Consider the following 25,884-nt stretch of genomic DNA (forward strand, 5'->3'; position numbering starts at 1 on the left):
GACAAAGAGGAGGTCTAGGGAAGATCCAACAGCAGACTACAACCACTTGAAGGAATCAAAGATTAGAAAGCTGAACTTCTTGCAGTAGTTGCAGACAGTATAGAAAGGACCAATGCTCACAAATCATAGCTTGGGAGTTCTAAACTGGGCAACAGGAAAAATATTCTGCACTTAAAAAGGGAATGAAGCACTGGAACATGTTGCTCAGAGTGGTTGTGAAATCTTCATCCATGGCAGTTCTGAACTCATCCAAATCCACTGCTGACCTGATCTAGCCTTGCTACCAGTCATACTTTGAATGTGAATCAAGGAAATAGAATCAAGAGATCCCCTCACAGTTTCTATGATTCCACTTAGCTATTTCCCACACCAGCAGCACAGTTTTAACCTTGTGTTCTTAACAGACCAGTATTTTCCTTGTCTTCCTGCATTTGTTGGCCATCACTAGCTACTGCGATTCCAGTAAGCAAAAGCTCTTGCTAAGAACAACAAAATTCTTCAGATTTACCCAGTGTTTAGTAAGTTAGTAACTTAGTCTTCAGTTCAGCACAAAGTATTATTTCTGCCACAAGGTACACTAGTATTTAAAATACTAGCTTGATGTGAAAGAAAAATAGCCACTTAAATTTTTGTTTAATTCAGACATAGTATCTCTTTATGAAAGCTCTTTATTAGCAGTTCCTCTAGACAACAATCAGAGAATCATTCCCATTCTTACCAAGAGCCAGAGACAACAGCAACAGGCAAGTTCCTTTAGAAATAAAGATTATATATAAATTTTAAAAGTTTGTTTCAGATAATTTTGTCTTAAAGCACATACCTAAGATTTAAATTCCTGAAATTGTATCCAGTCTCAGGACACATAACGAGCTGCTTTGAGGCAAACATTTCACATGCATAAGAGAATTTTAGTGTGCCCACAGAAGACAGAATGGCCATGCAATTTTTGGGGGAGGCTTGCAAAGCCACAATGAATCTTGGAAAAGACAACTGGGGGAAAAAAAAAAAAAAAAAAAAAAAAAAAAAAAAAAAAAAAAAGGTGTGATATATCAGCTAGTGAGCCCAAGAGCAAGCATACAAAAGATCACTTGTTTTTGTAGACCTAACATGATACAGGACACCTCTTCAGTGACAAGAAGGGACAACTTTTCTATAACCACATCAAGTTAGTTACAAAAACCAATTCAGATTTCATTTTTACCCCACATGAAATGAAAAACACTATGAAAGGGAAAGAAGACTCATTATAAAGATGTTGGGTTTGCACCTTCAATACAGATGTGGTCACTTTGCACCTTCAATAAATCTAACATTTGTTTTGTTAGGAATTAGAAAATACTTAAATCCCAGAACAGTAAGCAAAATAGTTTAAGCTCACTGACTTGAAAAAACATTCTTTTATGCTACAGAGCCCTAAAATAAATACTTACAAGGAACTAAGAATATGCCACTATATCTTGGTTTTCATTTTCCTTCAGATAGAAGTGCTAGAATAAACATTCTTACTAGTTTACGTTGCTGTGTTTTTATGAGGTTAATAACTGAACTGTCAATCAAGGCCCGTATAAATACAGTAGTTAAATACCTTCTGCTTGAGAAGCACTTTTATTTACAAGAGAGCTGGCCAAGATTTCCAAAGGACTGCATGGTCTGGTTTGCTTTGATCTCTTTTAAGTACAAGTTTCTTTATACCTCTTGTTTTGCTATTTATTATACCCTTTGTGTAATCAGGTACGGAAAGAGCACCTGTGTAGAACAAATACTTCAGGAAAAGCGTGACTGAGAGGAATAATTATGCAACACACAGTTCACTGAAGTAACTCGTGAAGGCCTTTTCCAGGAGCACTTTTGTTGCCATACAAGCAAGAGAAGTACTACATGCCAGCAAGAGAAGTGAGTGTACAATGGGCTCAGAATAAAAATAGGGGAACACCACTTAAACCCAACATCACATATACAACTTGGTACCTATACCAAGACATTAATCCACACTATACTTTTTACATGCATATATACAGACACATTTGTATATGTATATCAACTATATATAAAACTCAGTTTTAAATAAAATACATATTTTACATATAATATATAAAATAATAATTTTAAACCAACTTTTCTTAGAAACTTGAACTGTGTAAATGCACAAGCGTGCCCGTGTGTATGTACATACATAATTTTATTTATGTGTATATATATAAGATATATATTATATCTCTAGAAAGTCTGCAAGAACTCTGCTCAACCACTGCATATATAAGTATTATCTTTAATCTGCTGCCACAAATTTAGCATTGTGAATTTTACCTCCAAACAACCCACACACATTCTCTCTCTCTGGGAGTATTCTGTGAAGAGTAACTGCTTTTTACACAGTATGGTGAAGTTAATGAATAAGGGATGTGTACATTATACATGGAACAAAATAGAATAATTATATCAATTCATATTAATGAAAACTTATCACTACAGCAGAAACTAAATTACCTACTCATGTGGTTAGGTTTACAATAACTTCTGTTTGATCAAATGCATTTTACTCACTCGGTAGAAACAAACATTAACATTATGTCCGTAATTTATTTGAAACGAATGAATGGACTGAAGTTACCTCATGCCAACACACATGTTTTCAGAATGTTTCACTCTGAGTAAACTTTCATTCAGGTCACTTTATCGTGTTTAACCTCCTATTTTCTGGCTCTGACTTAAGACATGTTATGAAGATCCTCCCTGTTCCAGAGAGCACAGATACACACTTACACACCAGTGCTTTAAGTGCATGTTTAGGCCCCAAAGATTTGACTGTGGGATTTATGCAGGTTAATGTTTTTCTGAATCTGTATATACAAAATAAAACCTTGAAGTAAAATTGGTTCTGGAGATTTTAGGCAGATACAGATACACACATTGTATTCCTAAAATCAGCAGAAATCATATAGACACAGAGCATCCTCAACCTCAAGGAGAGCAGTCCATATTTTCTGCCACAGAAAATTTTAGATAGTTTTAGATTAGACTGTAAAACTAACAGAATAATTGAAGCAATAACACAGAGTGAAACAGATTTCTTTAGGACCTTGTTTTCAATTTGCATCTGTCTCACACAAAGCTTTCATAAATTTTACCTTCAATTTACAAGTTAATAGCACCTTATGATCGTTATTGCTATTATAAAGGCACTTAGAAATAGGAAGCCTGTTCAAAATTATGTTTAAACAAGCATATTGTTATTGAACTATTAATCAGTAAAAGCCATAATGGTTATCTGAGTCAGTCTGAACTTTTGCATGTTTTCTTGAGACAGTTCTGAGATTAAGTCTTCTAAATCTGTCAAAGTCAATAAAAAAAAAAGAGCCTGAGCATTAAAAACAAAGTTGAGCAAAATAAATGTGGCCTGGTTTTGGCAGACAGAAGGGAGAGGGATTTCTTTTTAACAAAAACAACCCCCTCACAAGACATTTTACTGCACCAAATCCTGAATAACTACTTTGCAAGCATTCACTGGAGCAACTAAGGTGGCACAGAGGTAACGGGCTGCAAAACATGGCACAGAAGGAGCTAGAGGAAAAGGACCAGGGGCATTTAAACAGCTTAGTCATCTCGTGAAACCTCATTGACATTGACCCAGTATTTCAACTGAAAAGCTGCAACAGACCAAGGCTGCCAGAGAAAATCCACTAGGGAATCACTAACGAGATCCAAGATAAAGCAATCCCAACCCTTCCTTCCGCAGCCTGCAGTCCAAGAGGTACAGAGCTCAGAGGCCAGTGTTGTGAATCCGGCCGAACTTGAGTCTCCCTGCTGGAGCTGGCAGGAGAGGCTGAGCACCCCGCTGCCCTTCCTGCACACCCATGGCTGCAGGCAGCACCCTCTCACGCGTAGCTGTACCTCACCTGGCACACAGGACTCCTGCCAGTGGTGTGTCTCCAAGTGTTCATGGGCTAGAGTCCATCTGGGTATCACCTCTAGTGTAGCTCTCCCAAGGGCCCCCTGATTTTACAGCACTCATGTGCCATTACAGGTTGACCACATTAGCACCACCCAAGTTTCTTTCAGCTTATCCCAAAATAGCACTGGCCACTTCTCTATGGGCAACACAGACCCATCTCAGAAGGCCTATCAGAGCCCAGTACAATGCACTGCAAATATCTAATAAAGCTGGCGTTAAGAATGACAAAACATCATTGACATAAGACAGATTTTTCAGCTGTTAAGTTAGAAATACTGGGAAGCGTTAGCCTGCCAGATGAGGGACGTTCAATAGGAATCATGTACCTACAGTGTATTTTAAGCTGCAACTCTAGAGTGGCTTACCAAAAAGTAGGATGATACCTGATTCATTTAATTTAGGGATAATATTATGAAAAGAGAGGTTTGCATTAGAATATTCAATTTGCAGTGTCTTCCTCTAACCTTTCACAGTGTAAAATGCAATTATTTATGTTCTTAAAAACCTCAACATTAAGATTTTGTATGAATACTAAAGTACATATCCATTTAGAAGAAAAAAAAAAAGAAATCAACTTAGTGTTTTTAAAAGTTAATTTGGTTTTATTCAGTGACCTTCAAGCGTGCAAGCAACCACTTACTGAGAAGTGCTGAACACTCAACTTGCAATAAAAACAAAACAAGCAGAGGGCATTCGTACACGTTGATTGCCTCGGTCAACAGTGCATCTTCAAAACCTGTTCATATCTACATAGTTTTCATCTTATAATTAGAAAGACAAGTTTCTCCTTTCCAAGTGCTTGAAGTTATCGATAGTCATCAAGATTTACTGATGGCTATCAATGAAAATAAAGTCTTAAAGAAGTACTATGTAGATGGCACTTAAAGTTGTTCCTTTCTTTTCAAATATATCATTGAGAACGTGACAGCATTCATACTCAGTTTCCTAGAAGCATGAATATTTACACCACAGAAAATATGTGTGCACAACTAAGTATTTCTTTGCATATGCATTTTCCTCTCACTAGAATCTAAACACACAGGAGTTTCCCCCTCCCAAAATGCATATATACACATATATACATCAATTACCCCATGTAAAAATCACCAGGTTGCACTGTACTATTTCAGTCTTGCTTAAAAAACTGCTTTTCAATCAAAGAGTTGAAGTTTTTCCTTCCTGGAACCTCCTCCTCCACCAATGTGAGAAGCTAAGAGGATTCTCCCCACCTGACATCCTTTATTTTAACCCTAGCCTCTATCTGAGGCCACTGATCAATTCTTTCTGAGGACTTGGCAGCTTTTATATTCCAACTCAAAAAAATTCCATTTTCAGATAAGCCAGAAAGATCCTTTTTTATTAGTCTAAAGACTAAAGCTTGTCCTAAGTTAAATGGCAAACTGCCTCACAGGCAATTTCTGATCATGCTCACCCTTAGAAAAAAAAAAAAAGTAAAGCCAGAAATACCAGGTATTTGATGAGAAGAGTCTTGTCTAGTAACAAGCAACAGCAGCTTCAATTTGCATTGGACTAGTGACCAAAAAGGTCTGATACATATGTGTGTGTGTAGCACCATACTACAGACCACTAATCTGTATTCCAGTATTATATATACACACATATAGTGCACATAGAGACACACACATGCTTGTGAGTAAGAATTTAGGTGAAAGTATCATTTGGGCAGAAAACAGTTCCCCTATGATGAGAAATTTAATTAAATTTAAAATTAATTTCAGTTAACTTTCTACGTTCACGTACAGGTCTGCATTAACTATCACAATATATATTCCATTTTATTTTTAGAATCTCTTAATCTCAAGACATCCTAATTTCTCATGTGATGAATACAGAGCCTAGAACCAACAAGAGCAGACATTTACTTTAGATGATTTGCAATATGTAGCAACGCTAACAGGAAAAAACAACCATGAAAAAACCACATTGATTAAGTATACACTATGCTCCAAGTAAAAAAAAAAGTGCACAGAATCAGCAAATCTACATTCTAAATTGACTGCACAAGAAAACTGGAAATGGCTATTCAATCAAAACTAATGAGAGGCAAAACTCATGGGCCTACAGAACTCACTGCTGCTCCGGTTTCTACGGCAATCAATTTGCATTAAACCAAGCATGGTACTTGGGGGTCTTCGACATGCCCCTCAGAGGGGTGCTCCCATCCAGAACAGACAGCAGGAGGCCATGCTGAGGGCCAGGGCATTGGCAGCCCCCTCCTCAGAGCCACTGCCTGCACGGAGGACAGGTCCCTGGGCAGCCCAAGCACTGGAGCCAGCGCTCAGTGGCAGTGGGGCTGGGGGACAGGTCACAGCTGATAGCATGGCGGGAAGGTAAATTAGGACACAGACCTAGCATCCGCCAAGTGTGAAGTGATTGGCTAAAATAACATAAATACCTGTGCCGTGAAGGGCTGGGTGAAGGGGTGGTTATTTCTCTAAAGCACATTGTGATGTATCTATGCAGAGCACACCTTCTGTAACCAAATATAAACAGGCTAATTGCAAAGACTGCTTTCCAACCCCTTCTCGCTACAGTACTTTGTATTTATGTGGCTAGAACTTCATTCTAAGTCTTGTAGATTTGAAATTATCATACCCAAATCAAGTATACACAAACTAAACTAACCTCCACACACATACACAGGTAAGTGTTAACAGGGCCAGTTTTAAAATGTCAGTTACCTGGAATTCAGAGTATCATCTACCCAAATACACACACACGCGTATATACACAAAGACACACATACACACACACTTACAGCAGCACTAGAAGCTTTGATACAGTCTCTCTCAGAAAGAGAAAACTTTGTTGCTTCTAACTTTATTTTCACTAGAAAAAGAAAACTCGACCTGTAGAGTTACACAGACCACTGTAAACAGCCTTCACACAACTTCACTCTTTTCTAATTGCAAGAGCTGTACAAAGTATTAATTTTCCAATTCGTTATTTCCTTGCCCATGCTAAGATTAAAAAGATGCATCAATGTTTAATGAAAATAGGATAGGACTGCATCTCCTGTAGGGCACGATGTAGAGTCATCCCTTCAAGTTTCCAGTGAACCCCTAAGAGTGAAGTTTGGCATCAGCCCAGAGTTCTGCTCAAGAAATCCCTCTCCTTCACTGCCCCTGTTCTCCACTCCCTAGCTGTGCCAATACAGCTGCTGCAAACACGTTGCAGATGACCCACAGCACAGTTCCACTGACAACTGAACCAGCAGGAGCCATGATGCATAGTTGGTAATTTCTTCAACCCACGTCTCCTCAAACTGCAGACCATGTTTTCAGAGAACAGACCTTCTCCAGCATAACCTAGTAATGCCTCGCCCTCAGAATGAGACTGACAGTTCTGGCTGACCTTCCTAATGCCCTTTCAATGATCACAAAGCTCAGCTCAACAAGCTCTCTTGCCTCTGCCCTCCAGTAGGGATGTCCACTGCAGATGTAACTTAAAACGCCTGTCAGCAGAGTTAAGCATCCCCTCATTCTCTTTGGCACAGAGTGAGGAGGCCCTTTTCACACAGTTGCGTTACTGCAAACACCCAAATGACACAGGAATGTTTGGAGAGGAAAAAAATACACCACCAAACAAAAGCCCAAAAACCAGAAATGAAAACAAAACCCAAACCTATCATTCTTTTACTTGTCGGGAAAAAAACCAAATTAAATCAGGTTACTGATCAGACACAGGTTACATGACATTCAATCACTCAATCCAATGCTTCACAACCGATCAAGACCATCAATAATGGACCACCACTGTGTTGTCACTACATGAACATCCTGCTTGCATGGCGATTATAATGTACAAAATTAACATAAATAGGGAATGGAATATAACATCTGCAGACCAAAAGACATGACAAGCCTATAATTTTTTAATATAGGATGCTATATATGAATTTTTAAAGGATATAAGAGGAAAAAAGGGAAACATAACACAAAGTATGTTAAAGAAACATGGCAGTGGAGTTAGGTTGCCAGCACTGTTATGAAAGAGCTTTTTTCTGGAGGTCTACACAAACTCTCCACCACCTCAATTGTATCAGTTTTATAGGAACTCTTCATGAGGAAACAATCAGAAAGTCCATCCTTTTTTAGACAGATGCCCAGAATAGCCCATCAATAAGGTAACTCCCCACCGGCACAGAAGAGACAGATTTAAACCCTTAATCTAAAATCAGGCAAACTGGAAACCTATGCAAGGTCCTAATGGCGGCAACAGAGAGTTGGTCTCTGTCCCCATACAGACTGCCCCTTAATGCAGGAACATCCTACAGGTAACAAAACAAGCAGCTCAAACCCAGATGACTGTCCCACAAGTTCCCATAGATGCAAGTTGCTAAAATTCTAGTACTTTTGAAGCAGACTGCTATATTTAGAGATGGGGGGGAAAAATTACTTTGCTTTAACATATGAATTCTGTTCCAGCAAAACACTAAACAAGTTTAGAGCTCCCAGAGAGAAGCTGCTGCAGGGATGTGGCTGCAGGGAGCTGTGCAGCAACAGTGACACCTCGTGGTGCCAAACCACTGAAACACACACCTCTTCCCAAACACAACCTCCCTCCAACCCACCAGCAGGGTTCAGAGGAAGCAGCTTTACAAACAGAATAGTCAAACCACCTCTACATCATTCTCCTCCTAAGCCAGTATCTCCCTTAGACACAGGAGCCTGAAACTCAAAATCAAATCTCTGCCTCTGTTTTCATACCTCCTGTCCCTCGTTGGCCTGTCTTTAGAAGTGTTTCCCCATTCCCTGTTTCATGGTATGGGCAACTACAGGCAGGACACAATAAAACTGACTACATACAATGTTTAATGAAAAACTGCAAAATTAATAGAATAAAAAAGAAGCCAACCCAGCCTTAACATCTTTTGGTCAAGATGATTACAAAGAAATTACTGTAAACAAAAAGCTTCAGAGAAGCATGTTAACAGTGCCAGTTACATAAAAATTAACATTTCTTGTAATGAATTCAATTCAAATATAGTAAAGTTTACTTTCCCTTATTCTGGTATCTCCCATCCCCAAAATGCTCAAATGCATTACTTTCTGCAACTTCACAAACAGAAATCTCAGATTACATATCTCATCACCCTGCATGAATTTGATGAGTGGGTTTGCCTTTCTACTGCAAAGGTTAAGGTGAAATTTTTCCCTAGGATACAAACTTAAAAGAGCTGAGGTACATCTCTCTTTCAGTAAGTGCTCAATATCGAAATTAAAAAAAACAAAACTACTTTAAATGTTGTTAGGAAAACAAAGTGAGAAGGCAAGAAATAAGAAGCACCTTTTATTGCTCTGCCTGGGTTTCAGGGGTTATGGGAGCAAATTCCATGTTTGGGTGAGAAGTGATTTGGGTTTACAACAAAGCACAGATAATTTCATTTAGGAGGACAGATGATATTTCAAATTGGTTTTGCGGGAGAGTTATTTCTAAGGGATGTCTCCCACCCGTATTTATTCCTCACATTCATACATGCATAATAACTAATTTTTCAAGTGATAACTGAAATTAAGTATGTCAAACAGCTAAAATGTCACCTATCATCTAAAAGATGAAAGATTAGTATCATCCCAGGACATTTAGTTTCTGATAATGTGCATGAAAATTATATTAGCTACATAGATCAACACTAAGAAACCACTATATAATGAGTAAAAAAGATGAGTAGAATTTGTAAACATAAATCATAACAATTGTCTTCTTTCAGAAACTGCATACCTTGTCTGTGATTTGAAAATCGATTAGGAATTTCTGAAAAGTTTACCATAATATTCATAGTGTCACCACTCTATGGCCCTGCAGACTCACCCAGAAGTTTATTCTACATACAGGGTTATTTTTGCATCCAGGGCTATTTTCACATCTCTACTAGAGCAGGAACCTCAGGTACCAAGCACAGGGCATGCTTCATTTGCTGCAGAAACTAAATGAAGGGGCTGAAGGACAAAGAAAACATGGGGGTGCTTGTGCACTAACTGGAGGGCACAGAGAAACAGGAATCCTCAGGACTAGGGAGTTTTAATAGCAAGAAGAGAATTGGTTTTACATAAGAAAGTGGAATACTAGAGGATACGGAGCAGGACTAAGGAGTTCAAGAGCAGAAACCCTTGGAAGAGAAGCAGCTTTGCAAGCTGCAATTTTTGGAGCTTCAAAGAGACAAGAAAGAGGTCGAGGGTGTCCTAGACTAAGACGACTAAAGGGTAAAAAAGAAAATAAAAAAAATCTCAAATCAGTAGAGGTGAGATTACCTCCACACCTGCTCCAGAGGTAAGGGAACACACATGTGACCATTGTCCTTCTCCTTCAACCCCCTCTCTTTGCTACCAAGACCAACAGGGCTCCCACTTGTGGCCACAGGAGACACTGGGCATTTGGAAGAACCACTGGCACCAAAACATCTCAGCAACTTTCCCCTTCTGTGAAATTGCACACGAGTAGAAATTAACTCTCAGTGCTTAACAGCAGGTATTTTTGGACTTACCGCTTATTCCTTGGCAGCACAGTTTAAACAAAGCTAGATGTTTTTGTAACATCGTAATTCAAATATATCCATAAAGCAAGCAAAATTTTCAAATTGTTGTTGGCTAAGGTCATGTTTTGCAAACTTACAATTGGCACCAAGTGAAGCTTACCTGTTTTTTTTGGAATTTTCATCTTTCCCTCTTTTAACCCCAAAAATTCTCGTAATGAGAGCACTAAAAAGGAGTGTAGATGAATTTCTTACCTAAAGGAAAAAGAAAAGAATATGAACTATGTTTTTAAAATCCCTTTGAAATGCACTAATATTTTTTAAATACAACCCCTAATGTACAGTCAAGGAGAAGAACAGCTGGGTGAAGGACAGCACGCCTGCTGTTCAGGGGTCAGCACATGGAAACAAGTCATTCATAGCATCTTTCCTCTTAATCAAGGTGGCATTAATAGAAAGTTCAGATTTTTTTTTGAGATGTTCACCTTTAATGTAAAGGATACATCCAGATTTCTAGTGGTCCTAAGCATTCATCCTTATCCATGACAGATCACAAAATGTTCTACCTTTATATGCCATACAGAATACTAACTTTTATTGAAAAACAAAACAGTGAGAACAAAAGTAAATGCACTCTTTAAACTTTGAGTCAGTGCACCTAGCTATAACAGCCAGATATATTTTTATCTATACGGTTATCTTTTTCACAACTTTTTGTCAGTATCAGCACTTCACACTAGAGAAAAATGAAACAAAACCAATCAATATGACCAAAGCTATAAGGTTTTCACATTAGACCATGTAGTATTCCAGAAATTGCGGTACTGCCATTTATAAACATGACCAAAGCTTCACTGAACAGCAACGCTCTATATCCTGTTACATTAGAGAAGCAAAATTGACAATTAACTTACTGCCCAGACAGGTGACATAAAACCTAGAATTGCTGCTTGTATTCCATCTGCAACATAAGGCATGATGTTTTCACCTAAACGTGTGTCCCTAAACAGTGCCCGAAGGATATTTAAAGCATGAACCTGTGGGGGTAGCAGAAATATAAGAAAAATATATATTAATTGGAAAATACCTTAAATTTAATGTGTTAATTACAGCAATGAACATGCAAAACAAAAATCATCCATATGCACATTTATACCACTTTATTTCCGTATTAAATACAAGAATACCACTATTAAAAAATAGATTAAAACAGTGCAGCAATAAAAACGATCAAAAACAATTACAGTTTAAAAATATATTCCTCTAACAAGTACAGTCCAGGCATCGCGAGCAAAGGCCAGCATTCTTTTTTCCTTAGCTTATCATGGCTGTAAAAATAACTTTCAAAGTTTAGAATCATCTTTTCCAACATTCTTGACATGCTGTAGATACTGTGAGAAAAAATAAACTACAACTCACAGGAGGACAATATTAAGCTAAAACTGACAGCCAGGCTTGCTTCGCCATATGGAGCCTTTTCTGATATTTCTCTACTCTCTGTAGGGGAAGGTGGTAATCTGTGTAGCTTCACAGACTTTGACAAGACTACATAAATTTATACCAGCAGAAGATCTGGCAGAGCCATTAGAACATATTTCTATGTATTGTCAACAAATTATGGCTTGCACTTACAAACAGTAAGATTAAGTATCCAATAGCAACATTTTGAAGATAAAGATCTTGACCTTAAAATAAAATTTTTATGCATTGCAACAGGATATATTTAAGTTTTAGAAGTTACTAAATATGAATAAAATAATTTTTCATGTAGAATTTTACAGCATACAATGATTTATGCAATTTACTCACTCTAAATGTAAACAAATGCTTGCTCGTTAATTTCCTTATGAAAAGGCAAGTCCTCATCTATTTGTTTAGAAATATACTACAGGGAGTAAACTGATCATATAAATTCAAAAGGAATATCACTTTATTTGCTGTACTAGGAAAAGAACCCCACTATTAATATATGCCCAATCCATTTCCTAGTATCTTATGCACTTGCAAATTCCAGTGACCTCCACACATGCAAAAAAATTCTAAAAATCTAGCTATAGATAATGAAAACAAAGTATTCTTATTAAAAACTCACACAAATTTCCTTAACTGTTCGAAGTAACACACACACTGTTTTGACACTGATGAGAGGCTGCATTTTACCTGTGGAATTACACTTGATGGTTCATTCAAAGGTGCAGCCAAAGATACCAGTTCTTTCATTGTCATTTTCAACAAATCTGTTTTGCTCTTTGGTTCCGAAGCTAACAAAGCCTACAGAAAGTTAAAAGAAAAAAAAAAAAGGTCAGGTGTTTCTAGCCATTTTTCTTTACTACCAGTTCTGCTCCATGTTCCTGTATTTACCATATCACAAGTGCAGCTTCTGACCAGGCAGAAGGGCAAAAGAAAGCTTTGCAAAAAATAGGTTTCAGTTTTAAATTTTGTCCAAAGCTTCTTGGCATCCAATGTTTCAGTAAGAAAACTTTGCTCAACATCTGCCAAAGAAAATTTGCTTGTATATAACAAATAATAATTTATCACACACCAAAAAAATCCTAGTAGTTATTACAGCAGAAGTATTTGCCATATTACAGATGCTTACATTTCCTAGTATGGACTTTTTTTTAGTTTAATAACATGCATATTTAAGATGACACAGGCTGGCCAAAGAATAAATCCTGCTTTGCAAAACAGGATAAAACAAGCAGTACATTTTTAAAAGGCGAGAAGAGATGGATCTATCTCCAAATAGTAGTTCAATGGGTAGGACATCCAACTGAGATTAAAATACTCTAATTTAGTCCTCTAAAATTCAGAACTGGAGTTAAAACAGTCTTTCTCTCTCTGTCTAGTAGCTCTTCTTGAATTTGTCCAACTTAATACAAACAGATAATCATAAATCACTTATTTCTAATAAAAAATGAGTATCCATTTGTGTTTTGGGGCCCAGAGTCTGTTCAGCATCAGTTCAAACAAGATATTTAATAGTACTTTACATCACATAAGAACAACCAAATGGATCAACTGCAAGCCAAATGAAGCATAAAGTTAGGCAGAAACCCAGAAGTAGTCGCTGTCAGTTTATCAGTACTTTTAATGATGGGAGAAACAGCGAAGGAAGGGAAAATATTATTCATGAAGTATAAAATAGAGGAGAATGAACTGAAGACTAAAATTTCATAGCCTAAAAATGTTAAAGGTGTAACTAATATTTTCCCCTATTTTCCTCACCCACTAATTGGACTTGCACCTTTGTACTATTAGGTAATTACACTTCGATTTTAAATAGGTCATTTAAAATGCTCATAACCTTTAAAATTACATATTATCATTAAAACAGATGTGTTTTACTAAAACAAGAATAAATGTCACAGGAAGCAGATGGCCAAGAGACCACACCAAGTCTCAATTTTATGCATTAATAAAATAACCTTATTATAGCACTGTTAGGATATGCATTACAACTTGTATTTTTATTATCTAAATGCAACGTGCTATTTAAGGCTTAATTCATTTTACTGAGTGCTACAGGCACATTCAGAACTGCTGCCAAAGAACACTATCACCTCTCTTTACAATAAAATTACAATATAAAAATAGATTATTTCTGACCAATCCCAATGTTCATTTCAAACCTTCTCACTAAGTGACTAGACTAACTTCGTACTCTTCTAGAGCTGTCAAAGTAGAAGCATCTGACCTGTTTGTCCAAACAGCTATGGCACAGCGTAAGCTTTGCCATATGGACTTCGTAATGCAGGCCAACTGCAGACTACACACACGTTTTCTGCAATGGGATACCCTTGGGTCCACCTACTCTTTACATTAGACAGCGTAACTTCATACATGAAAAAACTGTTTCAAACCTGTTAGGTTTTTTTCACAGTCTCAGGATAAACACTAGCTAACGCCCACTGAATTCCAAGTGTGTGGTGTGAATGGGGAAACCAGAGGACATGAAATCACCAAATTAATTTTGTAGACAACTAACCAATATAAAAGGGAAAGATCTTTAACTGCTGGCATTGAAAAGGAAAAATGTTTCTAAAAACAATGCTCTACTTCTGAGCTCTGCTGCCCAGCACACGCGCATCTAGCGAAGCCAGGAGCAGGCTGTGACTGACATAAAAGAGGTCAGACAGAAGCAGGCTGCCTCAACTTTCTCAGGGCAAACTTGGAGTGGAAAACAAGCAAGATGAATTATTCTGGCAGGGAGAGCACGCTCCCAGCAGTCCCTCGGATTCTTGGAACGTGCTTGAGATTATACTTCAGCAAGTGGAGAAAGTTACAAATTGTGTAGTTAATCTTGGACTCCTGTCTTAAGAGAATTGGTTGAAAATTAAAATGATGGAGGTTAATTCAGGGGAAAGCAATAATCATGGCCGCTTTGAGGAATGAAGGAATGGAAAGAGCTTAAGTGTAATCTGCAGGACCAACTCTGCAGTGACTGACCCCAAAACGATGCAGATGAGCTGCTGCATTCTCCTGTGAGGTGGTACTTCGAGCAGAGACAAAACACGGCCAGCCAGAACAACAGCCATCAGTTCTGAACGCAGCAGAAGCTGGAGGCTGGGATGTGTGGAGCTGATGGTGACACGGGGAGCGGGAAGACTGAGGGAGAGTGGCCTCACACTCATGGATACATGTCTTCAGTAACCCACTCATTTATTGCACTCGAGACTGTCAGTCAACACAAGTCAGTGTGACTATTACTTGATCCTGCTTTATTCCTCTGGAGTGGACCCCCCAAGTTCTTTGGAGCATTTTCTACGCCACCATTTTACAGTTCTATGACAATCCGTTTATATTTCACCACCCTCCCACTTAGCACAGAAGCAGCACAGAGTTACATGGTTAACAGATCTTATTTAATCTGTGAATTAATTCATGAATTTGCTATGATTGTTACAGTGGCCACTCGGAGCCTGAGCTCAGTCTTTTGAAGTGATACTCGAATCTACCTCAAACCAAAAATCTCAAGAGTAATAGAACTGCAGTGCCAAACATGGTGTAATTACATATGGCTTCTTGGCAATCAAAATCTGTATACAAAAAAAGCAACCGTTTGACAAAAAGGGGTTGAAGAAAAATAAATACATAAGTGTATTCACCAGAAAGGACATGAAAAAAAAAATTAGCTCTGAGGTAATAACACGAGTTGGTACCTGTATGTAGAATGGAATTCCCGCACTGCGTCTGGTTGCACACAGCGTAGATGAAGGATCACAGGATTTGATTTCTTGTAACACATTACTTAGCCACTGCTCCGGCATCTTGCGCAGACTCTCGCTGTTACATCTACATAAAACAAGAACACAAGAAACATGAAACAGATACACAAGAAACTAGGACAGAGTCAAAGAAAGCACTTGGTGACCTTAAGAAGTATTTTCTTACTATACATGAACATCTCCAAGCATACGTGCAGATATTTTTAAATAAATAAGACAAATATTAAAAAAGGAATATTTTCCTAATGTTGATACAAATTATATTAACCCTATTTATTAAGTGCCACTAGAAAATGATATTTCACTGAACAGAAAAAAGGATTCTGTACTCCAGCACTGCAACCATTCTTTTCTGCCAAGAACTACAATCTTCTTCTGGAGAAGAAAACAAAGACATGTGCATGTCAGTCACTGTGTAGGAAGTGACACTTCACAAATTCGTATCTTTGTTGCCACACAGCAGTTGATGCCTGACCCTTACATTAACTAGCATATACAATTGTATTTATAACCTTACAAAATAAAACTGAAGCCCCTCACAGTAAGTACATATGATGTAAATACCCTCCCTCAAAGCAGGGGAAGGAATGAAAAACAAGACATACTGCTCTTTTTAAAATACTACATCAGTCAAACTTTTGGTAAAGCACCTAAATTGCTCTCCTATCATCAAATACTCCTCCTCTGCAGCTATAAAACTCACCATTGCCTGAAAGCAAAAGACTTCCAAGGACAAAGAGAACGCAAGTCTACTTCAATTGCTGGTGCTGATCAGTTCAATGAAACATACCATATTCAGTGTGCAAGACCAGCTCATTAATCTTAAGTCTATGTTCCAAAAGGACCATTCATTGTTATAAAAACTTCTAGTAATGGGACATTGTTACTAAAACCTGTCACACATTTGACACATGATTCAGAGTAGAAGAAAGAATTACTGTGGGCAATACAACTGCAATTATCTCAACCATGCAGGACACCTAAAAATATAAACTATAATTAAACCCATGATTAAATAGGGAGACCTTACAGTAAGAATACAATCAAGTTTTCTACCTAAGTGACTGAAATAAGGAATTTAAAAGAAAAGCTAAAAGGCAGCAGGTACTGATGTGGAAACCAAAATCTAATGGAAGGTCTAAAACTGCTCTCTACTTCTTTAATCTCCTCTTAATAAAGCAAGAATTTAGGTGGGCTAAAAACCTGATACTCAACAACAAGCAAGGCTTTAATCTGCAGCGAAATCCCCCTTTCCTTCCTTTACAAAATAAACAGAAAATTAGTAATGCAGAAAACAGAGGTCACAAAAAGTGCCAAGAGAAGTCAGGAGAAGACACAGCAGACTTCTTAACTCTTCCATAATTCCCTTGGGATTTCCACCACAGGTTTCCTACACTGCTGCCAGGCCTTCTCCCCAGTTTTCATGGGCCACACCTCTTCAAAACAGAGGCCAGCATGCAAACCTTCAGTCCAGGACACAAGAGAAACATGGATTCACAAGGGCCAAGTTACCCCATACCACAGTATAAAAGGGACATGTCACCTCCTACCCCAGGCCTATGACTGAAGCGATCAAATTGATTTGGAAATTAACAGTTCTCTTTTCTTTGACTTTTCTCCTTCTGTTGCTGATAATTATCTTCCCTTGCATACTTCCAGGGTGTGTTCCTTTGCTCGCTGCTTTTGGGTACTCAGGGAGGATGCAATTCTAGGGTTGAGACCACAAAAAACTTCTCCTCCATGGGTCTCTGCAGCTAGACTACCTCGTAGTTCTTTTCATCCACGTCAAAAGCAAAAGCTGCTACTTCTGGTCATGTCTGCGGCTGGGCCTACCTCCCTCGCTAAGCAGAATTTAAATGTCTTAGTTTAGTCATGCAAAGAACAGTGCTCATCTCTCTTCTCCATGTTATCTTAGTATTAAAACAAACATCCCACAAGACATTCACATCTGCTGTGGTGCAGGAGAACACAAAGTAAAGCATTAAGGAAATATTTAAAAGTTGCCACATAGCATACTGAATATTTTATTCTTAAGTAAACTGGAGGTTTTTCCCCTTTCAGTAGTAGTAGAAAGAGAAGAAATATACTGGCATCCAATAAACTTCAGACTCCCTTAAAACTGTATTGCTTTGATCTGGCCACAAGTAATTCTACCTTGTTCAGTCACCCACCAAGACACTTTTTTTTTTTTTTTAAAGGGGAAAGAGTTATTGCTTTAAAGTTAGAAACATTAGAGACTATTGACTTTGCAATGGAGATGACTACTCCCTTAAATTTGGCAGCTCCATCTCTTTATGGTCTGGCAAGAAGAATATTGTCTTAAGAAGCAGGTGGCCCTACACTTCAAGAATAATGAAGCTTTACAATTTAAAAATGGTGGTCTCAAGCTCAAACGTCGTTTTCCAGAATGAAATAGTCATTATTTTTACCAGATTAAACAAACAGTGCTCATAATTAAAATATAACACAGTAACTGGATACACAATAACTTAAGACATAGTACAGTAAAGGTTTTCCCACAGATTTCTGTCTGTCCATCTGCCGGTTATAACAATTTCATACATGCTCAAAAACACTTTCTGTGGTCAGTATCAATGAGCACAAAAAAGCCTGGCTAAGCTAAACCCCTCTCCCTAACTTAAATGGCTGTACTTTCTCCTATCCAAGAACAAAGGGTTGATCTTCAATGTCAGTGGTTTGTGGCGTAAACTTCACATGACCAGAAGCATTTTTTACATGGGTACATTCAGTGTTTCCAATAGCCGAAATCAGTCCCTATCTGGGGAAAAAGGGCGTTTCTTTCACCATTTTTCCTCTCTCCATAGATCTACACTATTATTCTTTTTCACATAAGTAACATGATTCCTACTCTTTTTAAAGCTAGTCTCTATACTGCCCCTGGCAATTCTCAGACAAATAAGGAGACAAGAATCTAGCCTCAGAAATGCATTACCATTCACGGTATAAATCACCCTAGAAAATGTATACTTTTAAGAACAACTCCTATAAAACCACGAAGTCCTTCCACCTGCATCCTCCTTTTCATACTGTCTGCTCTAAATAAAGCAAAGTTTTCCAAATTACATAGATGCATTGAGAAAGGTGCTGTTTTGAGGTATCTCCAGCAGTAAAGCAGAGCAGAGAGAACCTTGGGTGGCCCCAAAATTTCAGAGGCACAGTATCATTACCCCTATCTCTCGCTTTCACCAAGGAGGAAAAGAAATGGGGGGCTAAATATGAAGTTAAAAATCAACATGTCTTCAAACTGTGCAGTGTCTTAACATCTTTTACTTCATTATATAGTGAACTCTCCAACACTACAAGCAGAAGGTAAAATCACAATACAGAAGAACAGCTTTTCGCCCCCAGTTTATTTCTCTCCATTTTAGACTCTTCCCTTCACATCTGTGATTAAACTTTTGCAGAAAAGTTAGCAACAATTCTAGTACATTTCACTAGAAAGTCCACCAATGATTTTTAAATTTTACAAGAAGTCTTCCTAGCAGACCATATGAGCCTAGGAAGGCAAAGAGTTACAGTCACTTCAGAGCAACAAAATGAGTCAGAAGCAGAGTTTACTGCAAAGGTTTAGAAGGGTCTACTCTCAGTTCCCCAACAGAAATATTACAGAGGAACAGACACTGACGAGGTACAGATGAATAATTTGCACTGACGCTGTATTAAATATTTGTAAAATCAAACCAGGGTTTTTCTTTATCATTACAGCTTTCCAGAAAACTATACGATATGGTCCTAACTTGTTGCAAATATATCAAATAGTGTTCACCGAGTTTAATTTAAGCACCCATTTGAACACTTAAAAATGTTCAAAATACATTATTCGTAAGTAAACATATTGCACTGTATGACGCAACTCTTCCCAAACTTTCCCCTTGCATTCTGCAACTTTAGTGAAGCAAAGCGCTACAGCCACAGCTATGCAACACCAGGATTTTGAGATTTCCAGAAATCTATGTTCTACTTGATCGCTCAAAAAAGCTTCACTAAATAAAATAAAAACAAACATGCAAAACATCATTTGGAACAGAGAAATTGTTTGGGTTTAAGTACCACAGAAGATTCAAGTTTAAAACATGCCTAGAAGCTTCCAGGGACTTTCCCTGACCACCCCGTTACTGGACCAAATTAGTATTTGTAATTGCCCAGAGCTTATGAAAGGAAAATATTTTTTAAAATAGCATTGCTTATTTCACTTATATGTACGCTGCTTGTTTTATAACTGAATTGTTTTCTGAAGGTGCAGCTGCAGACAATATTAAGCAGGCATGACAAAGGGAGCTTTGCACCCCCAGAAGGAATATGAACAAGGAAAAGGAAGAATGGTAACTTGCACACTTAAAGCAGACTCAGCAATTTAGATCCAAATGTCAAGACAGAGATCAAATTTCATCAGGTTCATACGAAATCTCTGTGGAGGAATGATTTTTCTTTCACCACTAACTCAGACAGGTCTGAATACCATTCCTCTGTCTAGAAAGAAGTCTACTCTTAGTTCTTATAAAGACTGGTATTTAAGGGTTGTATAGCTAAAACGAGGTCAGATGGTATATATTCCAACATATATAGTTTTAAGAAAATGTTTGGCTATAAAAATGAAGGACCATGTTCAACTAGAGTCTTTCATAAAAGCACGGGAAAGGGATTTGGCACAGTCTTAGTGGCAGATTTTTTCACCGAGTCTTAGAAGAAGAACGAATTAAAGTGTCAAGGATGCTTCTATAGGTCTTAAGTTCAACAAAGCATCATGTTTAAGCTGTACAATACCATAAGCCGCCCCAGAAAAAGGCTTTCTCCTCCGCTATTTGTGGATGTAACAGTAAATTAATACATATTCTGGTACACAAGCTTCAAGGCTGTCCCTGAGCAGCTGTGGAGAAAGGTCTGGATTTAATTGTGGAGTGGAGCCCCCCAGCTGCAGCAGGGTAAAAGGAAAGACTGAGGGACACTCCACAGACCCATGAGGCAACTACATTTGCCAAGAGACTTAACTGACCCATTTTGGAGAATAGTCGGAAGATACTCCTCATATCCCAGGAGTACTAAACCAAAGAGTCATTGGCTGTTCTGGTATCAGTCATCCTATCTCCTTCATTTTAAATACAATCAGCCTTGATATATTCACTATATATCACAAAGTAACATTACTAACACTTGAAATGGGTAACTAAGCATGTAATGGAAATTCCAAAGCTCTTGCCCAGACCTCAGGACAATCCTGCTCATTTCGTTCTTCTAGGAAAGTATAAAGTTACAAGGGGAAAGAAAAAAAAAATTAAAAGACTGCATATCACATCTTGTGATGCACTGCCAGGTAGTCTTCCAAATGTCAGAACACACAACTCAGTGACAAGTACTAAAAGTTTCCAGGAAAACATCCTGGCTGGAACAAAACGTCTGGCGTTCATTTTCATAAAGAGCTGGGGAAAGGCAGGGGAGGGGGGCAGGGGGAAGAACTCTACACTCCTACTTCTCCCAAGAGCTTTTGAGAGATGTTCAGTAAACTAACATGTCAGAAGTGGAGAAAAATGCAGCATTAAATGTCTGTATCATCTTTCAATGTCTAAGAACCATCTCTAACCATCAGTATCGCAGTCCAAGTCACAGACGTCATGTAACTAATGTCATAATCATGCCTACACCAAACCCGAATAAAATCCACATGAAATCTGGCTGTGCAAGCAAATCCATGTTTCAGGATCGATGCCACCATTTGGTAAAATTATTACATTAGAAACATAACAAGTTGAGCATCTTCTACCTGGAAAGCATCTCCGTAAGTTGCACAAAGCCAGCATATGCCAATTCAAATGCACCCCTGTGCCTCGATTGCAGCAGGTGATGTTTAAAGTAATCCCCAATATTTTTAACCTAAAAAAGAAAGAAAGAAAAAAGCTCTTTGAATTTATACATAGACAATTCATTTATATACGCAAGATACTTCCGTAATTAAAAGCGGCAATCCTTCCCCTGGTTGGAAAGGCTACTGGCAAAAGCAAAAAGCAAGTATAAGTTCTATCCTAAAAAAACCAGTTACTTTAAGGATAACAAATATTATATTCTATTTTTCAGGTTAAAGGGATAGTGCTACGTCATTTAAAAAAAAGCCTCCAAAATCAAGGACATAAAATTAGCTATTTGCCCAAGAGGAACACACTCAGATAAGTGGGACAGAAAAAGAAAAGGGACAACTCTGATTTTTCAGAGGAAACAAACTTAGAACCCTTCTTGTTTGCCTTCACTCTTAAAATCCCAAAGAAAACATCTACTAAATCATAACAGCAGAAAAACATCTACAAAAATATCTGAGAAAGATAAGAAATCCAAGCCTCAAGAATTGTGCCAAAGGAAAACAAATCTACCTTAGCTACTTTTAAGGTTCTAGGATTCTGCATAATTGCCTTTGACTAATAGAAGCAATTTTAAAATAAAAATAGTGTAGGTATATATTAATGACAGTTACATTTAAAAGTCTCAAAAAGCTAAGTGCTACAACTAAACTGTCACCAAGAGTTACTTTCTAGAGCTCTACCAGGATATCAAGTTTTTAAAGCTGTTTGGAAGCTTACAATTCCACACAATCTCATTCTGCAGAAAGATATGCTTTTTGATTTTTTCTCTAATTCCCATCAACATTCAAGGTCTAAATCTAACTTCCAATATAATTTGTTTAAACTACATAGCACATACTTAATTCTGTTATGCAAAATTTTCTTCTGGAATATTTCCTAAGAATTCTTCAGCAAAAGGTTCTTCAAAGCTTTTATAAAAAACCAAGCATAAAATCATGTCAAGTTTCTTATAAAATTCTGCTTATTTTGTTACTCAAAATAACATACTCTAACAGTCTGACAAGTAATCAAGATGTCAGAGAAGTTAATATCATATCTAGCTATACAGTTTTCCACCCTATTATGAAGTAATTCATATTACCCAAGCAATGAGACTGCAAAAAAGAGAGTAAGTCTACTTATTATTTCCTGCTGCTAAAACCTGCCTAACATGAAATATACAATAACTGGAGATATTGGAGGTAAAAAAAAATTATTTCTCTGAGTGGATTTTAAGATAGCTTGTGGACCTACAGGCTTTTCAGCTTTCTAGCCCAAAAGCAAGAATAAGTGCCCTTTCTTCAGAAGGAACTGACCCACAGACAGACCAACTCTCCAGGTGTGTAAACAAAACCAAACCAAGAAAACCATGCACATGCAAATCAAATTACTGTCCTGTTCCACCACCACCCTTATGTTTTTAGAATAATTCATATGATTTTTTTTTTGGGTCATGTAACTTTCAACTTTACTATTTATAAATCTGGGCTTTTTGCAACAGCCACATTCACTAGAATCTTACTTCAAATTGAACTCTCGATATATTAATTTGCACTCACAGGTTAGAGTTTGAAGAAAACGCACTGCAATAACTTAGTTGTTGCAAATGACAGAGGGCTGATGCTGAGGCAAGTGTGTAAGCATGGATTCTTATCTAACAACCTCATGTCATCCATGACCTTCCAGCTTTCCTGTGCCACAAAACCAGTACTTCATATGTCAGGATGGAGAACAAATCAAGGAGTTCACATTTTCTTTAACATCACGAAAATCCTCAGCAACTGTGAGAAGAGGTGACCCTACCAGTTTCACTTGCACAGAAAATAACACTCCGTTCCAAGTTAACATACTCAAATATGAAATAGGGAGCAAATATCTTAAATATATTTGATCATCTTGGTCAAGAACCTAAAGTAAAACAAGTTAGTCCTAATAATGTAACAATCAACAAATTACAGGGCCATGCTTGCTGCTGAGACCAAGAATCTCAGTGTTCAAGGCTGAAATTCTGTATAAGAGGTCCCAAAAGTGCTCTGAGAAACCATTGGTACATTTGTGCCTCCATATGTTATTTTCCTGGCAGTAAGATGCCACTAAAGTAGGGTCCTACATTCTAGAGAGTATTTTTTTCAAACCATTAGGAGGGGATGGCTTTAAACCCACAAAGGACTGCAAAAGCATCTCACAGATAGAAATAACTAGCAGTCAGTGGGCTATTGCCAACCATACTGAACTCCAGAGGAGACAGACTGATTACATTAAGAACTGGGGAGCGGTTGGGTTTGGGGGTTTTTGTTTGTTTTAAGTTCTTCCTCAAATAGAACAAACTCCAAAGCAGCAATGGGAGCTGCACGTTTGCCCTGGTGGCACAAATACGTACCAAGTAGCGAGGGTTGTTGGCACTTTAAAGTCTTCTGTGTATTCAGTGTTCACCACAAATGGTCAGATCAGCTCTGACCGTGGGGTTATCCCAAGCAGAACCCCAGCACTGGGACAGCACTATGGCTACTTCTGCTCCCTGTTTCTTTTCACTATGGTACACAGTTCTGGCAAGCTTATCTCCCTAAATAGTCTTAAAACTTAAAAGGCAAGATAAACAGGAGTTTGAGGAAGAGCTAAAAGTTCCTCCAGGCTTGGAACATTGTCTCATGATTTGCAAGTCGTATGACAAAAATCACATCAGTATTCATCAGGTATGTTTTTGTTGATTATGTGGTGGTTACTAGGACATGATACTGTTTGTATGGATTGTCTTAACAGGCAAAGCTTTGAGTCTGCCACAGCTGGACTTTAAGGGTTAGATGGAGAATGAAAGGTAGAATGCATATGTATTTGAATAGAGAGATTCCTCCAGCACTCCTAGACATAGGCACTCCTATGTCTATTTTAAAATGCAAAGCATTCATTGCAAAATGTCTTAAGCTTTGAATACTGCCAGTTCAAATACTGTATTTCAGATTCCTCTATACACACATCTTCACACCATGGAGCTGATGATGTTATAAGTCAGTGCACACAGTGGCATTCAAATACTGTGCAAACCCAATCTCTTAGTCAAAAGAGATTCAAAAAAGTTCTGGTATTGACATTTCCAGTCATTTATGATTAGATACCCCCCCCCCCCCTTTTTTTTTAAACTATTGTGTCTTTTCAGTTACAAAGATTGCAGAGAAAATGCCCATGCTTTTTCCTATTCAGCCAAATTCTATTTCCTTGCAAGCCTGAGGAAAATCTGGATTTCAGACTTGTCATCAATTAGCATTCTTCAAATTAGAAGGCAGACATTCTGTTTTACAGGAAGATATCACAAGTATAAAGAATCTAATGAGGCATCTATAGGAAAAGAAGATAACGTTGCTTAATAACGTAGCACTTCTGAAAGGCCAACTACTAATGTCTGCTTTCTAAATAAAGAGAGTTGCTACAGAGGGAGCTGACTCATTCTAAAATACCAATTCCTTTTTGACTTAGAGCAGATTAAGGAACATAATGGTAGAAAAGCATATCTGTTCTCTCATTTACCCTCCAGACCTCTGCAACAATACAGGCACAGCTGTTAACCAGATGAAAACATGAAGGCTAGAGACAATGCAAGAATAAAGATAGTAACATTATTTCCATGGCACCATGACATTAGATAGCATAAGAAATAAGATCTGCAGTACATTATACTATTATTCATTTTAAGATACGAAGTTCTAATACCCAAGGGAAAACTAAATAAATATTTTCTGTTGGAAAGAAAAAGAGGTTAAAAAGTAATACATCTTGCATATTTCAATCTTCCATGTAGAGACTGGTTTTGTTGAAACCATATGGAAATGAAAAGGTCATCAATTAAAAACAGGAATTTAATAAACACAAAATATTTCCCAAATAAATGCCTGTGGTAATCTAATTTCTTGTAAACACTGCACTCAATATTCTACAAGAGACCCAGATGGCATATTAACATTTCTGATCTCTTAAATCAAAAAAATTGGAGGAAAAAAAGAGTCACATTACATACAAATTATTCATAATTCAGTCTCCTACGGAAGACAAGACCACAGCTAGTCAGCATGTTTGACTCTCAGAATTACTGATTATGAGATTCAATTAATGAAGAGCTTTAAGTAAAATCCCAACATCTAGAGTTCAAAATGAAACAAAAGACACTTTGAATATGAAGCCAGTTTAGAAGACTTCTAGCAACTCTAGTAATGCCTAACGTGTACTGAGAGAAAGAGCCAGAAAAGGAGAGGGAGGGAGGCAGGCAGGTATTGGGATCCCTAAACACAGCATACAACTTGTAAATAATACAATTAGAATGAATGTTAGCTATGTATAATAATTTCTTCGCTTATCTGCTACTATCAT

At 37.7% G+C, this 25,884-nt stretch overlaps 1 protein-coding gene across 4 annotated transcripts in view; it reads right to left on the bottom strand.

Moving 5' to 3' along the window:
• The window catches only part of THADA (thyroid adenoma associated), a 160,424-nt gene that overhangs the window by 116,053 nt on the left and 18,487 nt on the right, over nucleotides 1-25,884 (bottom strand). For all 4 annotated transcript variants that reach the window (XR_001413030.1, XR_001413031.1, XM_014951060.1 and 1 more), the window contains exons 21-25: nucleotides 21,456-21,565; nucleotides 15,611-15,743; nucleotides 12,609-12,719; nucleotides 11,363-11,485; nucleotides 10,612-10,703 (exon numbers count right to left, since the gene is read on the bottom strand). Coding sequence is in view for 2 of the 4 variants with exons in the window: in XM_014951060.1 (XP_014806546.1) it covers nucleotides 10,612-10,703; nucleotides 11,363-11,485; nucleotides 12,609-12,719; nucleotides 15,611-15,743; nucleotides 21,456-21,565 (569 nt within the window). In the remaining 2 variants the exon portion in view is untranslated. The remainder of the gene's footprint in view (nucleotides 1-10,611; nucleotides 10,704-11,362; nucleotides 11,486-12,608; nucleotides 12,720-15,610; nucleotides 15,744-21,455; nucleotides 21,566-25,884) is intronic.

Source organism: Calidris pugnax, unplaced genomic scaffold, assembly GCF_001431845.1.
Source record: "Calidris pugnax isolate Ruff unplaced genomic scaffold, ASM143184v1 scaffold24, whole genome shotgun sequence".
Taxonomy (NCBI): domain Eukaryota; kingdom Metazoa; phylum Chordata; class Aves; order Charadriiformes; family Scolopacidae; genus Calidris; species Calidris pugnax.